This window comes from Pezoporus wallicus, unplaced genomic scaffold (assembly GCF_028554395.1).
Source record: "Pezoporus wallicus isolate ANWC-B61680 ecotype Strahan unplaced genomic scaffold, APGP_CSIRO_Pwel_v1 contig_6428, whole genome shotgun sequence".
Lineage (NCBI taxonomy): Eukaryota > Metazoa > Chordata > Aves > Psittaciformes > Psittacidae > Pezoporus > Pezoporus wallicus.
Window position 1 is genome coordinate 1345413 of NW_026639269.1, and position 16533 is coordinate 1361945.

The 16533-nt window shown below is 37.7% G+C and overlaps 1 protein-coding gene across 3 annotated transcripts in view; it reads left to right on the forward strand.

The window, feature by feature from the left end:
- The window catches only part of AGPAT5 (1-acylglycerol-3-phosphate O-acyltransferase 5), a 57543-nt gene that overhangs the window by 9453 nt on the left and 31557 nt on the right, over positions 1-16533 (forward strand). For 2 of the 3 annotated variants that reach the window (XM_057414072.1, XM_057414074.1), the window contains exons 2-4: positions 6667-6736; positions 6946-7061; positions 11207-11296. In XM_057414072.1, coding sequence (XP_057270055.1) covers positions 6667-6736; positions 6946-7061; positions 11207-11296 — 276 coding nt within the window. Of the gene's footprint in view, positions 1-1715; positions 1740-6666; positions 6737-6945; positions 7062-11206; positions 11297-16533 lie in introns of those variants that run through there. The other variant, XM_057414073.1, reaches the window with a different exon arrangement.

The window sequence follows — 16533 nt, forward strand, 5'->3', positions numbered from 1 at the left end:
ATATATAGGAGAAATTGTGTTATAAATATTAATATATGTTTTCATTAGCTCACAAGGTACCTGCATTAGCTTCAAGATTTTATTGATTCTGATTCTTCTAGAAGATTTCCCTTAATACAAGGGTCAATTACCTTTAATTCAATTGAGCAACTGTAAAATCTTTACAGTCAGCATCAGAACTGGGCTGCTATACATGTAGCTAGTGCTGTTGAACAAATTGTGACTACTCGTGTTCATAACAGTTCGTCAATTTAGACCGTAAGACTAAAAGCTAATAAAAAAGCAAAAATGTAAGACTTCATACTTAACATCACATAGTATGATTCAGTCCTGCATAATGCATGTAGGTTGCTAATATAGTCTTACTACGGAAAGGAAATAAAATTGCAGTAACTGTAGTTTTTTGTTATCTGCTTTCTTGTTCAATCAAATAAATGATTGCATATAGGAATCTTCTCAATATTCTCCAGAGGTCAGTCTCTTGGCAATATTTTCTTCACTGAACCCCAGTAAAATACAGAACTACAGAATATTTGAGTAAGCTCTCTGCTTCAATAAAATTGTTTGCGTTGTGATTTTATGGTTTGATGCTGAGCCTGAGCAGCAGACTTCAGACTTGCTCAGTTATATATTGAGCAGATAGTCTCTTTAACTAAAGAGGTAATGAAGTGTAGAAATGACATGACCATTATTTTAAAAATTGTATGTGATGTAAAGGTATTTTTAGAAAAGCTGTGCTTAAAGGTAAGCTTTTTTCTTTAGGTCTAGAGAAGAAAACAACATGAAAGTCCTTTTTCCTTCTGCCCCATTCATATTCCTTATGCTGTAGGCAAGTGAAACCCTTATCTGTTAAGTGCAAATGAAAGTGCTTCTCTATCTTCTAGGAAGAAAAATAAACATCTGAAATTCTTGCAGTAGGACATCTGAAAACCTGATAAATTTGTCAGCACAAATTTCCCATTTGTATCCTGTCTTGAGCCTGCTTCTTGTCAAACCGGGTAAATAGATTCTGTGATGTGAGGTACTTTCTCTAGAAGTTTGAAGGACCGGTTGTGTAATCAGGCAGGTTTTTAGACTAAGAATTTAAACATCTCTGGATAAGATGTCTACAGCAGTGCTGCAGAAGTCAGCTTGCACAGGATTACACATTGACTTGAGAAGCCATATCTAGTAGTTACTTTTGGTGGTTTGTTGATGCAAGCTCCACCCTTCACCACAAAATTATAACCAGACTTTTAACAAACAGCTAAGAAATACATCCTAGGGTACTATTTATTTTAATAAGTACTCATGTTATAATAGTGCCCAGCTCTTATCCCAAAGAATACATTTCCAGTTATGAAATTAGTCAGGAAGAAATAGTGAAATGGACAGAAGTCCATGTTGTGATACAGCGCAGCTAAGTATATGAAGTTTGTATGGTTGGTTTTAAGTGAAGTGTTGATGACTTGAATGTTCTGTTTCTCTTCTTGTCCTCCAGGAGAGGGAGGGAATATTTTGCTATTATCCAGCTGCTGTTAACCTTCTTTCCAGTTGCCATTGTTTGTGCTTGAAGCTGATGTGGTTTTTTTTTTCTGATCAGAATGCTCCACCTTCTCTGTGGAGACGCACCACTGTGTTTCAGTGCACATCAGTTTCCAGCAAAGAAGGGAGCATCATTCTGCAATTCACACCTAGGTTCTTTGAATAGAAGAGGGGGGAGGGTTAAGAAGGCTGAGGACCCAAGAGTGAGTATGCTGGTAGGCATCTGATTTGGTGTAAGATGAGTTTTTACCACCAGTAATGAGCTGTGTTGCTTTACTGCCACTGAAACAGAAGTGCCAGAACTGCTTGCTTATCAGCTCCTGAACTGCTCCTGTTATCAGCAATGTCCAATTATCTTATTAAGATAATCTCTTTCCTAGAAGTAGGTTTTTGATAGTGTGGTTACTTTTACCTCATTGTGGCCCTGTTTACTGAGCTGATGTAGCTAGAATGTGATTAAGTGATTAATTTTCTTTGTTATGTACAGATTTCAGAAGCAGGACACAGAAGTCTAAATTGGGACTGTACACCTTGTTGCAGTGAAAACCTATGCAAAATATGAGTTATTCAGATGTGGCTGCATAGCAGCAGGACTGTTTTACGTTGCTAAGTGATCTACCATGTTACTACAGCCACAGCTGAATATGTTGCACTGGAAGAAAACATGATGCTGATAGGGAAGCTGAAACTGGTGTCACCATATCACCCAGGAGCTCTCATTTGCATGCCTAGAGCAGCCTGTCACTGAATTAGTGAATTCTCCCATCATGAGAATTTGTTGTAACCTCCTGCAAGTGAATCAGAGCTTCTTCTGGTCATGACAGTCTGAGGTGTGTCTTGTGCCTGTTCGACAGGTGAACAACTTAGTGTATGTCATCCAAGGAAGCTGGGTATCAGCCTTCCCACAGAAATTAGTCTAATAGCATCCAGTTTCCTTTATTTGAGACCTCACTGAATTGAGTTTGACAGCACACCTATGTAAACAGATGTGAAAGACCCCATATTAACAGTAACTGTATTACCCGTTCTTGTGAACTGAGCTGTGAAGCAGCCAAAACTTGGCTAAAAGCACACATTTTAATGTACTGTAACCAAGTAATGTCTGCAGTGTTAGGCTATGAGTCTTATCTTGATTTTTTTTTTTTCCCTTCAAATTTCTGCTTAATTTGGCTTGCTGTGTTGTCTTTCCTTTTACCTTGTGTTCCTTGCTTGACTTCATTGTGCCTTATTTTTAATAAAGCAGCACCTATTCAGCTGAATAGGATCCTCACATGCTTCATTGTGGTAGACAGGACACCTTCTCAGTGTTTCAAGCCAGTATATAGGATACTCTGGCATTAATGGAATTGTGCATGTACTATCTGAAATACTAGGTACCTTAACTTCTGAAACTGAAAATAGCCTCATAAGCATGTCCTCTACCACTTCCTAGCTGCTTGCTAGTGAGTGTCCTTGCAGAGGGGAAGATCATCCCCTGTGGTGCTCTGCATTCCCTCTTTGCTCCCCCCCTTGAGGAGGAATTTGTTAGCTACTTTGTTCTCTTCAGGCTCCTTCAAAAAGAGCGTGCACACAACCTGTCATTGTGGGTACTCATTTCTGCATTGCTGTCCATGGTAAATCACTCAAGTGCTTGCTTTTACTGATCTCTTCTGCAGCAGCAGAAAGGTGCCAGAGACTGTGCAGTCTCTGCAGCAGGGAATTCTGCAAAGTTAGCTACAAAAAACAGTAGGGAGTCAGAGGTTTTCTGGAGACCATAAAGAAGACTACGATACCATTTCCTTCTGCAGCTATAATTTACATTAAGTACTGTAATTCACCTAAAGCATCAGATTGCCAGAAATTGAAGGCTTGCCCTAAGGGGACTTCCCTGCTTATTCACAAGCTGGTGAATTCTTCAGGCATCATCTCAAATGGAAAAGGGCAATGTTTCTGCAGGATTCAAAGCTTTTAGCTGTTAACCCTCTGTTGTAAGGTCTACTAACTTTTAAAGAAATGCAATAGCAAGTGAAAATACTTTGTTGTTAGAGGAGAGCTGTGTGGCTGCTCACAGTATAGGTATCTCGTGTGAAATCTGAAGAATTGATTCTAGAGAGAATGTAGGTTGGAAGTTGTCGTTCTTACCTGCTTGTAGTTACAGTTGTATTGTAAGTTTGTACCTCTTAGTTCCTAGCTGTGAGTGTCTATTAGGTGAGTTGCTTGCTTTTGATGAGCTGTGTAAGCCTTTTCTCCAGATCAGTGCTGTGGGCAGTGCTGAAGTGAATGATGCTGCAGAGAAAGCTGTTGCATCCCCTTTGGCCAAGGCATCTGAGCAGTCAGTTTCCAGATTTTCTCACTCCTCCCTTTGCTTTGAAATAAAATGTTCAATGTTTTGTGTTTAAGAGAACTAATTACAAATATGAAATGAGAGATTTTTGTTTATTTATTTTTATTTTGGTTCATTACATGTAAACACATGTAACCGTTCTGCTAAAACATAATGTTGTATATAGAAGTTATTTACAGTAACAGTAAGCGGGTGTTCCTCTGGGGTTAAAAAGTGAACTAGCTCCAATCTTATTGAAATAAAAAAATAATACAGATTAACTGTTACATTTGGCAGACATAATCAAACGTTTTTCTTTTTTTTTTAAGGGAATAAGGGAATTATCCTTTATATTTGTTTTTACTCATGCAATAGTCACAAGTGAATGCTTTGAATTGTGGGTCTGGTTACATTGAGATCTTTACATTAAAGTGGAAATTTTCACAAGCTGAAGTTACAAATTGTGTATTTCAAACCCTGTTTCTTGTGTGGGACAGCTCGTACAGTGTCAAGGGCAGATTTTGTTTTGTTCTTATTTTCTTATGTTTTAAACAAAGTGCAGATAGTTCAGGGCATTCTGGTTTAGTGATTTGTTGTATTGGGCTTTTTATCTTCCTCTAAAGCAGTCTTTGCCAGAAACTGCATAGTAGGGTCTTAACTTGAAATTAAAGAAAACAGTATTTATGGACCTAGTATATAACACTGCTTGAAAACTCTACACTTGAAGTTTTAACTCCGTAAGTGAGAGTAGGAAGATATTTTTTTATTTCAGAGTAATTTTTGCACCTGGCATGTAGGATCACATCCTCTGATCTGCTACCTTGCACTAAATAAGTGTGTGGTACTAAATAGAGTGTCAGCAGTAAGATTATAAATTCTTCTAGAACTTTAATGAGAAAACCACTCCTACAGCTTGTTTGAATTTCTTGGATACTGTGCAGAGTATACTTGTCAACTGGCTTGTTACAAATAACGTTCAGTTAAAATTTATTGTGCATGTATTTTTGTTTTTGAAAAAAAAATAAATAATGTTCTCTTTATGCATGCTGGATGATCTTTTGTCCACGTATTTACTGAATGTCTTAGTCTGCCAATATCTCTTGCCTTGAAAACAAAATTTGATCAGCAGTGCTGTTGCGTTTTCAAAGAAGAATAAATGGCATGAATGTGAAACGAACAACTTTATGTGGGGTTTTTGCAGAGTGCTACAATACAAGGCATTACCCATCTGATATCACAGGCTAATCAAGAGGTGGGCAGGTTTTTCAGAGGTGCTCAGAGAAAGTTTGTGTAAAGATCAGTGAAAGACCCTGCATACTAAATTCTGTTAAATCAAGATCTGAATATTAGCTAAATCTTCCTCATGAAGTTCCCACGTGGCCCAGACTAGGGAAGTGGTGATAAGTGGGTAAACCTTCCAAATAGTGCTTTGGTTTTTGGTGAATGGAGTCATTTTGAAGAAGAGTGTATGTTTAAACCAGTAACAGCTAGAAACAAGGAGTATAGCCACTGGTGTTGGCAAGAGCAAGGGGAAAATGTTGCATAGAATTTACTGGTTGAAAAACAAAGCTTCATTTCATGTAAGAACAGTTTAATAATTAAAATTAAATAAAATACAATACTAATAATAATTAAAAGGGAATTAACAGAAAGAGAGAAAAGTTTAGAAAACAAACATTAAACCCACACAAACAAAAAAAAAAAAAAAACAGTAAACCCAGGTGATGCACAACACAATTGCTCACCATCCACTAACCAGTACCCAGCCTGACCTGAGCACAGCAGCTGGCACCTTCTGGCCGACTCCCTGCTATTTATATACTGAGCATGATGATGTATGGTATGGAGTATCTTTTTAGCCAGTTTGGATCAGCTGTCCTAGCTGTGCTCCCTCCTGGCTTCTTGTGCCCCTCCAGGCTTCTCAGTGGCAGGGCATGAGAAACTGAAAAGTCTTTGACTTGGTATAAACACTACTTAGCAACAACTAGAAATCAACATTATTCTCATACTAAATTCAAAACACTGTACCAGCTACTGGGAAGAAAATTAACTCTATCCCACCAAAACACAGGACAATAATGAAAATATTTATTAAAGATAAAACATCTGTATGGATTATTCAATTCAGAATTGGAATGGTTTCAGTAATTTCTCATTTTATATTTGAAATAAAAGTAATTGAATTAGTCCATTTTAAATGGTGGCTTGGTTTACTGCTTTGGCATTTGCCCTTGTCATGCTCTCAGAAGGTTATTTCACTAGTAGGCAGGGAAATAAAGGTTAAAGGGTGTCTTTAATATAACAGAAAAATTGAAACAAAACCTGGTGGCTGGAAGCTGAACACCCAATTTAGAAACACCACTCAATCTCATGCTTCTTTGTCCAATCTTGATTATTAAAATCGTGGCAAATGATTAAGATTTTCTCCTTGATCTAGTCCAGGTATATTTACTATTTTAGATTGAATGATAATAAGTGTCTGTCTGAAGTATGTCTTGTTCATTAGCTATGTAAAGTTAAATGGTACTTTTGCATGTTATTAATTACAATAATGTAGGGTTCTTGTGGATGTAGGTCAGATTCCATGGATCCAATTCTAGGGCTGAGGCACAACTACTGAACAGCTTTCTTAAGCCTTCATTGGTTAATATTCATCACTTTGTTGAGAAGTCAGTTGTATGCGTGATGGCTACTGATGCAGTGATGGGATGTTTTTCTGTTAATGGTGCTAACTTGCTGGCAGTTTCCCTAGTAAATAGCTGATTACTGTGTTGGATGTCATCACTGCATAATGCAATGAAAATAAATAGTAAAGTAATACTGTATTTTTTTTTTTTTAGGTAATAATCTATGGGGATTTGCCAAAAAATAAAGAAAATGTAATATATTTATCAAATCATCAATGTACAGGTTTGTATTTATGTCTTAGAAGTTTTGTAGATTTTTTAAAATCTGCTTGTCTGTTTACTGTGTCTTTCTTTCCTGCCTTGTCCTAACAAGCAAGAACTTCTAGTTCAGATACCTTTAATGATATTTATATGTGCAACGTGCACTTTCTATTTCATCAGTGGCAACTAAAAACTAATTTAACTAAACATTTTGGGCTTTTGTCTTTGCAGTTGATTGGATTATTGCAGACATGTTGGCAATTAGGCAGAATGCTCTTGGGCATGTCCGGTATGTCTTGAAAGATGGGTTGAAGTGGCTTCCGCTGTACGGGTGGTATTTCTCACAGGTAAGCCCACTTCCTTTCTGCCTTAAACATTGGCCTTTCCCAGCAATCAGATGTTGCCTTCTAGCTTGGGTGCAGGTACCTGATTTGAACAGAGGTTCACAGTCTTGGATCATGTCACACAAGATGCCCATCGCTAGGTTGTGAATTGTCTCAGCATTCTGTCTTGGAGCACAGACAGTGGTTGAGTTTTCTACTGTCTGTTCATTGTGTAAGAGGTCAGTGTTGCCCAAGATACTGGGTTCAGTTGTTTTCACCTTGACAATTAAAAAGATCTGTTGTCTTCTGGATGAGAAGAGCACCTACTTGCTTAAACATCAAGTGGGGTATGAATCTAGCCTGGAGTATGGGTAGTTGCCATCCTTTCTTCTAGCATAGCTATGTTTAGAAAAGAATATTCTGCAGAGAAAGTAAGAAACTGTTCAAAATATATTTTTACTGGTGGGTTTGCTGTCCCAGTCACCTAAATTAAGTACAGACTGTCACACCCTGTCTTACCTCACTGAAGGTATCTGTTGGGAGAAAATGGACTTCTGTGATGTCTGATGCCTGTCCCCACTAATGACTGGTTCTCTACATTTTGTTTCCTCTAAAGTGACCAGTCTGCTGCATGGAAGTATTTTGCTCTTTGTCCTTGTCTGTAGCCATTACATTGGTGGTGATTTAAGTCTGCTTTAATTAAAATACAGACAGGATTTATATATTCCATCTGCTATCACTAGGTGTCCAGAAATGACTTTTTTCAAGATTTTTGAAAATTATTATTGCTATCTGGAATATCCGGTGCTCAGTTTCCTGACTGCTATATTGACTGTTAAAAGAAGGTTCCTGTGGAAATTTAACCTGAATGTAGCCTACATTTTTAATCAAAACATATATATATTAAATAAAATCTGTTCAGCCTTGGATTCCTTAAAGCACAAAACTTCTACAAGATTTCTTGGGTGATGATTATGTATATTTATATACATATTTATGTATATGTTAGTGACAAAAATGGAAGGCAGCGTACTAACAGTGATGATGCATGTGTGTTTAAATGACTGAGACGGGATGCAGCAGGCCTGCAGTGCAAGCTAATAGGTATTTTTATTGTTTTTATCACACCAAACAGTGCAAAAACATAAAACACTTCCTGCACTTCCTGTTGATGTTTTGTCAGTGATGTCACTTACACTCTACTAAAAGTTTCCAAAGCCACGTAATTACGCCATGCTCACGGAATTCATATTCCCTACCTCAGGTAAACATCCTGTTTGGAAATAAACGTGGTCTGGATGTTCAGGAGAGCAAAATTCAGGCACAAAGGAAGTATATTTGTAAACATAATCCATTGTTGACTGAGAGAAGGGCTTTTAAAGTGCAGCGGAAAAAAATTCTAACCTTAAAAACAGTACTTCCAGAAATCCGTTTTGAAAAGCATTCATATATTTGATCTCTTACTGAAAAGGAAATGCAATACAAATTGGGGAATTTGAGCTATATACAATTGCATAACTAGCATTCTTCTTTGGAGGCAGCTATCTAATAGCAAGAAAAGAAAAGAACCACTTAAATTAACCTGTTATGTTCCAGGTTTGATTTATTATGTAGAAATATTTATTTTCATAAAATGGCTTTATTATTTTTGGGTGGATCTAAATTTTGGTTTTCCCTTATCTTTCTCCACCAAAATGCAGCTATCTCCTCTTCATCTAACCTCCTGGTGAGGCTGGATATAATTTTGATAAATATTTTTGATATCCCAGAGTTTGCTTGACTTTTTCACATAGGAAGCATGCCTCTATCTTTTCTGTTATTTGGCATCAGCTGGTGCACCCTTTTGGTTGTTACTGAAATTTAGCCAAATACTTAGCTAGTACGGCATTTTGCCTCTCTTCAGCTTTGTAACCCTGTATGTATATGTCAGCTGAGGGAAGCTGACATATACGTAGTTGGGTCCTGTGCAGCAAATGGTGATCTTGCAGTACATAATTTGTCTGTTCTTACATTACATGACTATATATTTGTATCTACATGAGAAGTACAAATCTATTTCTGTGCATTAAAAAGTCTGAGGTGGGGACACCAAACCTGTCTTTGGTCTTGTGGTGTCCCTAAGGAAACTGTACAATAGTAATTTGATTTCTCCAGGTTCACAAATTAAACAAGGAAAAGGTAGTCCAATATTTTTCAAGTTTACTGCAGCTGCTTAGTAATTTGATGAATAAGGGAAGACTTTGATTCCAGCCTTCCCTCATTTATCAGAGCTGGACATAGTTGAGCTCACACGGAACAATTACTTAGCAATTACATGGAAGTCTTGTGAAGCAAGTGCATTATTTCTCAAACCAGATCAAGTCTGCCTTTCCTGAAAGCGGCTGCTGTGGTACCACTGTACAGAATAAGACTTCACTTCAGTGGTGTCAGATCTTAAAAGCGTTCTTACATGTGGAGTGAGGGGGTAATGGGCAGCCCTCATTTGCTGCACAGACGATGGACCGTTTTCCTGTTCATGCCATTATCTATCCGTGACTGGTAAACTGCTTCTGGGGGGTGCTGATAACGATGTTCTAGCCTGCTGAAGGCCAAGCTTGGTTAACTGGGGGACTCTCTTCCTCGCTTTGGTCCCCTGCCAGCCACAGCAGCACATCTTAATGTTGCAGGTGGCTAATTCACCTTGGAAGGTAACCACAGACAATAATGTTAAGACAGAATATTTAATATGATACCATTGACTTTCTGTTCCTTTCCACTGCAGCTTTTGGAGAACAACTTAAAAGTCATGTCAAATACTACTAGCTAAGCAGCTGCACAGCCATCTTTCCACACCATAAAAAACAAAGGCTGAAAACGCTTTGCGTAATTGCTGCTTCTGCCTGCCCCTCCGAAGTCCTCAAACTTTATTCCTGTCTGTGCCATGCAAATAATAGCTACACACACACACCCTACCACCCCTGTTTCTACAATGTACTGTATCTTTTCCTGAGATAAGACATTTGAATAAGGTTCAGCATTTACCAGTTTTAATCTTACTGTCACCTTTCTGTTAAGAGTGTGTAAAACCATAAATGGACAGAAATTATCTGACAAATCCTAATGCCAAGAGTCAGGGCAGGCAGAAAAGACTATAATCGAAATAGGGAATCGGTTACAAAACCCATTAAAACAATGTACCTTGGAAACAGACTTCTGTTATTTGGAAGTTCTGGTCTTTCCTTTTTTATGCCCCCAGAATTCATTGCATTAGTAGCATTTAATTCATTGCATTAGTAGTTCATTTTGGAGCATGTTTGTTTACATCCTCTTGTTAGGTACACCTTAGATAAAACAAAGTGACGAAAGAGGGAAATGATGAGGCAGATTTTATTTCTTTATAACTCTCTTTCTTTGAGCTTCGTCATAGTCCTTTTACTGAAGTTTTTCTGAGAAACTGTGTGGAACAACTCATAAAATGAATCTTTTCCAGGAAATGGCCTAGCTTTTTATAATGGTTTTCAGTAAAAATGCTTCTATAATATCCTTTGTCTTCTGCAGACTTTGTGTTACTTATTTTCTCAGTACATTATATCTTTATTAAAGATTTGTTTCTCTAATAAAAGTGCATAGAAGTTTTTAAGAGCTATGCTAGTTACTTTTGTGCTATTAATAATTTTTTTATGTGGAGGTACTATAGTTGTAATTCCAGTATTTGCATTAGTCACTATTTAAGAGTGAGCACACCAAATTGAAAACATTGACCTATAAGTAGTTGTACGTGAGTAACTTCAGTTGTGCTGTTTTCCCTTTAAATACAAGGTAAGCTGATTGTCAGTGGTGTTTGGAATAGGTAGATTGCTGGGGTTGGTTCCAATGCCATGTTTCAGTTAAATTATTTAACACCTTTAAATAGACACTTCAAGTGTCTTATGCATTTTTTTATTTTTTTTTTTTTTTTAGATCTGATCTTTACTTAAACAAATTCTTGTGAACTTAAGTACATGCAAATTGAAATTAGTTTCAGGTGCTTTCATCCTAGGAGAAAACCTAGGCAATTTGCCTTGTGGGCAATTTGCAGTATGAGTCATAAAGGTGACTTTTCACTCTCATCTTGTTTGTTCTTCTATCAACTATTCTACATTAAACTACTTAAATATTTAATACTTTTTTTTTTATTTCCCTATTTTTAGCATGGAGGAGTCTATGTAAAAAGAAGTGCCAAATTCAATGAAAAAGAAATGAGAGAGAAGTTGCGAGCCCAGATGAAAGCTGAGACTCCGGTAAGATTATACCTCCCTTCTCTGCATGTCTTGTGCCTTTTTTAATGGCAAAGGCTTGTTGGAGAAATGAGCCATACCTGATCTTTGCAAACTACAAGATGGTAATATGGATTTGTTTTCTTTGTATGTTTTTACAGTTACTTTCTGTAATTAGAGTGATACCTCTAATTAAACTTGGGAAAATTTGACTAGTCCTTTATGAATAACTGCAACTTTGTGGTTCTGTCTGTAGAGGGCAGGGGGAATCTGGACTGCATCTTGGAACATAAGTTATAACACCTTCCTTGAGAAACCACTGTTAGCGTTTCCTGTGTTTCAAAAGACTACTGTATACTTGTCAGAGACTGGTATTCCTGACTTCTGAAAGTCAAGAGCCATTGTTACCAAGTCTTAATTAGTCATCCCAGCAATCCATAATTTTTAATGGCAGTGACATCTTAGAACTGAGTAACTTTGTCTGCTACGCCTAGAGGAGAAAAAAAAACCTAACAAAACTAACAACAAAGAAACCCTGAACTCTTGATAATTTTCTATTTGAAGAATGATTGTTAGTGCCAAGTGACTTTTCTCATGACTCCCTGTATGGTTTGTGGCTCAGTGGTTAAAATCACAGTGCTTCACGTCCATTACTTGCTGTGCATTAAAATGTTTTCTGCTTTGCTGGCTAGACTTAAGAAAACCAACTCAACAAGCATTGATATAGAACAGTTACACTTTAATTTTATTTAAAATGATGGGATTAAGAGTTGTCACTCCAAATGCAGTGTGTGAAACCTTTTTTTTTTTGGAGATATTGTGTTTATGTTTGTGTTGAGAAAGTAAACCAGCCTTACACTTACTGAGAGGCTTAAATCAGTAAAGCATCCCTGTGCTCAAGCTCATTGTGTCTTGAACTAAGATGTAGCATAAACCAGGTATTTTTGTTTTTAATTGAAGCAAGAAAGTGCATCTGTTTCCAGTTTATAGCATGTAAGTTACAAATGCCAGAAATACATTGTAACAGCTAAACTTTTCTGTCCTATGTCTAATCTAATGATGTCCACATGGAGAAGATGGTCATCTTCAATGATGTAACTTGTGCCTGCAAGTGGTAGCTTGTGCCAGGGAAGGTCCTGGGGTGTGAAAAGTTTGCATTGCATCGAGTTATTTTCTGTATATCAGTGGCAAAGATTCTACTTTCTGTAAAGGCTGAGGTGTATTGGAATAAGCAAAGACAAATTGGAGGAGGTATGAAACATATTTGTAGTCATCCCCCTAAGCAATTCCTCCCTCCTATAAAGTGCTGGTTAAGTTCACTTCAGTTAGCCTGGATGAAATATCCTAGCAGGGTGTTTTCTCACGCAGGCCTATGGATTTCTTGCTAGCATCTGGTTTTCTACGCAGCTTCTGGTTGAGTCTGGCTTTCTGGCTTCCCTCTGCACCCCCTAAAATACAAGGGTTTGTTGTAGTAAGGTTTTCATTGTGTCAAGAGTCTTGACTTGAACTCCATAAAATTAGTGTCCTTTATAGAAACATGGACTTTTTTTAATACAATATTAGGCAGATATGCCTAGAAACTCACCTAATTCTGTGCGTTTTTGGAAATGATGTTCAGTGTTGTTACAGTGCCATAAATTGACTGGACAGGCTAGTGTATGATTTTTAGACCAACTGGAATGTGAGGGGAGATTTAGGCATAAAGCTTTTCTTTAAAGTTACATCAGCTGTGGGTTCTGCTTTCCATGGTGGATGTCTACATGTAATTAATGAAAGAAATAAATCCAGTTTGGTGGTGTTGGAAATGGGCACAGAACCTGGACGTGTTTACCAGGCAGTTGGTACCATTTTCCTTGTATTCTCTAGGGCAGTAGCATAAAACAGAAATGTAACTGCTGCAGAAATGCATTCTGTTTTAAATCTGTTGTGGTCAAACCATATACGGAGTGACACTTAAGTTTTACAAAACCAAAGCTGTCAAAAGCCTATTCACAGAGATAAATGTTTACATCTGCTGGGCTAAAAGAAACAGACCATTGAGTTGTCATTTGAGGGAAGACTAAACTTTCTGTAATCCACTTTATCTGAGAATTTAAATGGAGATGCTGTAAATGCTCTTTATCCTACAGTTGCTACTGGGAGAATATGATGACCTGTGTCCTTACTGCATTATTCATAAAGAAACTTTGCAGTTCTACAGCTTGGTGTGACATTCACAAGCAACCATATTACATTTAAAATGAAGACATTTTAATCAGTAAAGCGAGTACACCCTGAACTCAACAGTTTAATGTGAGAATAATTAATTTACTACTCCAGAATATTTATTAAAATTTATGCACTGGATGCTACAGCTCAGGGTGGGCTTTTCCTCAGTTTAGTGAGCAGCTGTTGCTGCTTTGTCATTCTGCATGTATGTGGTGGAGTTCTTTCTTTAATGTAGTGCTAGAGAAAAGCCTGCCTTTCAGCTGTTAAGAAAAAGAATTACAAGCCAATAGAGAGGAGATGGACGGGAATCTGTGTTAAGGGTCACTGTTATTTACAGTTTCTCTCCACATACAATTTAAACAAAAGAATCCAGATGATTAATGTTCAGCCTGTCTGGAGCTATCCCTGTTCCCATTAAGAAAATGAGGATATGTACGAAGGCAGAACCAGTTTTCTATTCTAGTTAGTGTAGCAAATCCTGGTTTTGTAAAGTAAATTGGAGGTGGAATGCAGACAGGAAAAATAAGGCTGCCTCTTGGCTGTCTTATATTCACAGTACAACCAGATTAGTAATCTGGTATGCCTCATTTTGGTATGGACAGCGGACTTGCATGATGCTCCTTGTTCACCTTGTCTTACAACTTCTACTCACTTGCCTGCCTTAACAGCCTTTTCTCCTGACCTGCTGTTCACAATTGCTCCATTCTTCTTCCCAGATGTAGCGCAGCAATATTAGACATGCACGAAACTGATGCTAGACTGAAATGCTATTGCACCTGTATTCTCTTAGTGGGGATCTTGAATTTATAAATTTTCTTATTTATTTTTGGAAATTACTTTGTTTCTCAGACTGTCATTGAAGTGAACCACTCGTGGTTCATTATTGGACCTGTTGCGGGCAAAACTCACTTGAAACAATGTGATTTTGCTTAAAATTCCATCAGATTGGCTGATTATTAACAAATTGCAATTTTACATTTTGTGAGAGCAGAGACTGTCGCGCAGTTTGAAGGACACTTTTGTGTTAATACTGTTTTAATGTACACCATAAGAAGATGAACGCATTTCTTAATGTAACAATATATCCAGCCCACACTTGATATACTCAATCTTCTTGTTTTATAAAGAAAGTTAACTCTTCTGAACAGTGAACTGTTTGGTGTGATAATTGAAAACGCAACGTACATTTCTTTTCATCATGCACTGGGAGTAGAATATCTGCATTCTGAGATAGAATCATAGAATTGTTACGGTCGGAAAGGACCTTAAGATCATCTAGTTCCAACCCCCCTGCTGTGGGCAGGGACACCTTACACTAAATCATATCACCCAAGGCCTCGTCCAACCTGGCCCTGAACACTGCCAGGGATGGAGCATTCACAACCTCCCTGGGCAACCTATTCCAGTGCCTCACCACCCTAACAGGAAAGATGTGGGATTTAACTCAGTACAACCAGTCTCTTACTGGTTGCTATGTGGTTTGTCATTCTTTCCATTACAGAATAAACCTTTGTCATGTGAAGCAGTGCTAATCAAACAGTAAAAACCTGGAGGGGACAGATACATTACTACAACTGCTTTAAGGCTTAATATAATTATTTTTCATATAGTTACTAATTTGCAAATCCCTATGAGCTTCTTTGTAAATCCTGTATACCTTGCCTGCTTTCCTTATATCACCTTTGTATTTCATTCCACTTATACTCGATATGCTTTCTCATACCAGATATTTTTCAGTTATTTAGCTGAGTGTTAATGTTTCTCATCTAGCATATCTTCTAGGCAACTGTCTAAATAGATTCATGTATGAATCTGTCTGGGTGACAGGATGCAAGAATAATAATACTAAAACTAAGGAAATACATTGTTTGATATAATTTTGAACTTTTTGAATAAAAATATTTATTGGTTTCCCCTTGTCCCCCATCCGGGAACAGCACAGTAAATGCAAGATAACTTTAGTCAGTAGTTACCACTTCTTGATGCCCTATGTTCTTCTACAGAGTGGCAGCTGCTCTCCCCAGACACTCTCCAAACTGCTGTCCTCAGCCATGTTTTCTCTTTAGCATGTTTTCTCACTGTATGTTTGTGGCATCTGGGCTGACTTTGTTCTACAATCCAGGCGCTCATGTTGCTTCATACCCCTTTCCTCTGCTTCATCCATACCAGCTTCTTTTGTGGCACTCTGAGCTATCTCAAAGACTTCCTTGGCTGCCCTACTCCCTCCTCTGGAAGCATATCCCTTCTCAGTGCCATTGCTATTTCTTTTTGCCTGGGAGACCTTGACAACATTGAGGAAATAAATAGATTTGTTATTCAGGTGAAAGCCATTCTCTTCATCCATTTCATTTCATTTGTGGATTGCACAGGTTTGTTGACATTATGCTGGGTACTCTGAGGATAGCCCCTGCCTCTTTCCTGGTTTTCTGGCTCCAGCAGGAATTGGTAGGGTTCCACTAAATGAATCCTGATCCACTTCTCAAAGGTTTCAGATTGATGAGAGATAGCGAGTGTATTGACACCCACCCATTACACAGAAATAGGCATGAAAGTGCCATGTAACTGAACATACAGACCTACTGTGCTTATATCACTGTATCAATGAACCAGGGATTATAGTAATGCAAAATTTTCTATGCCATTTTGAACATGAGCACTGTATTTTGCAGTCACTGTGATAAAATGCATAACTTATGAAGCTAATAGCCCTAAATGAAATACTCTGTATAAAAAAAAATGGCCTTAGCTGCAGCAAGTGTTTCTAGGCAATTAAAATTGTTTTACAACTTAACGGTTCTTAATCCAAGTTCAAGGGAGCTTATTTAGTAGTAAAAGTCTTAGAGATTTGTAGTTCTTACAGTCTTTGGAAATAGTGCTTAAGGATTTAGCCTCTGCAGCCCATGGTGGAAGAAGAGAAAAGCCAGTCAGACAAGCAGATTCGGGAGGCTGAATTGCACTGGCAGAATATCTGTGTCTTTTGCAGGATTCTATGTGAGAATAAATAATACATCTATTTATATTCATGAATTTTACTCAAGTAAAGTAGACCTAAT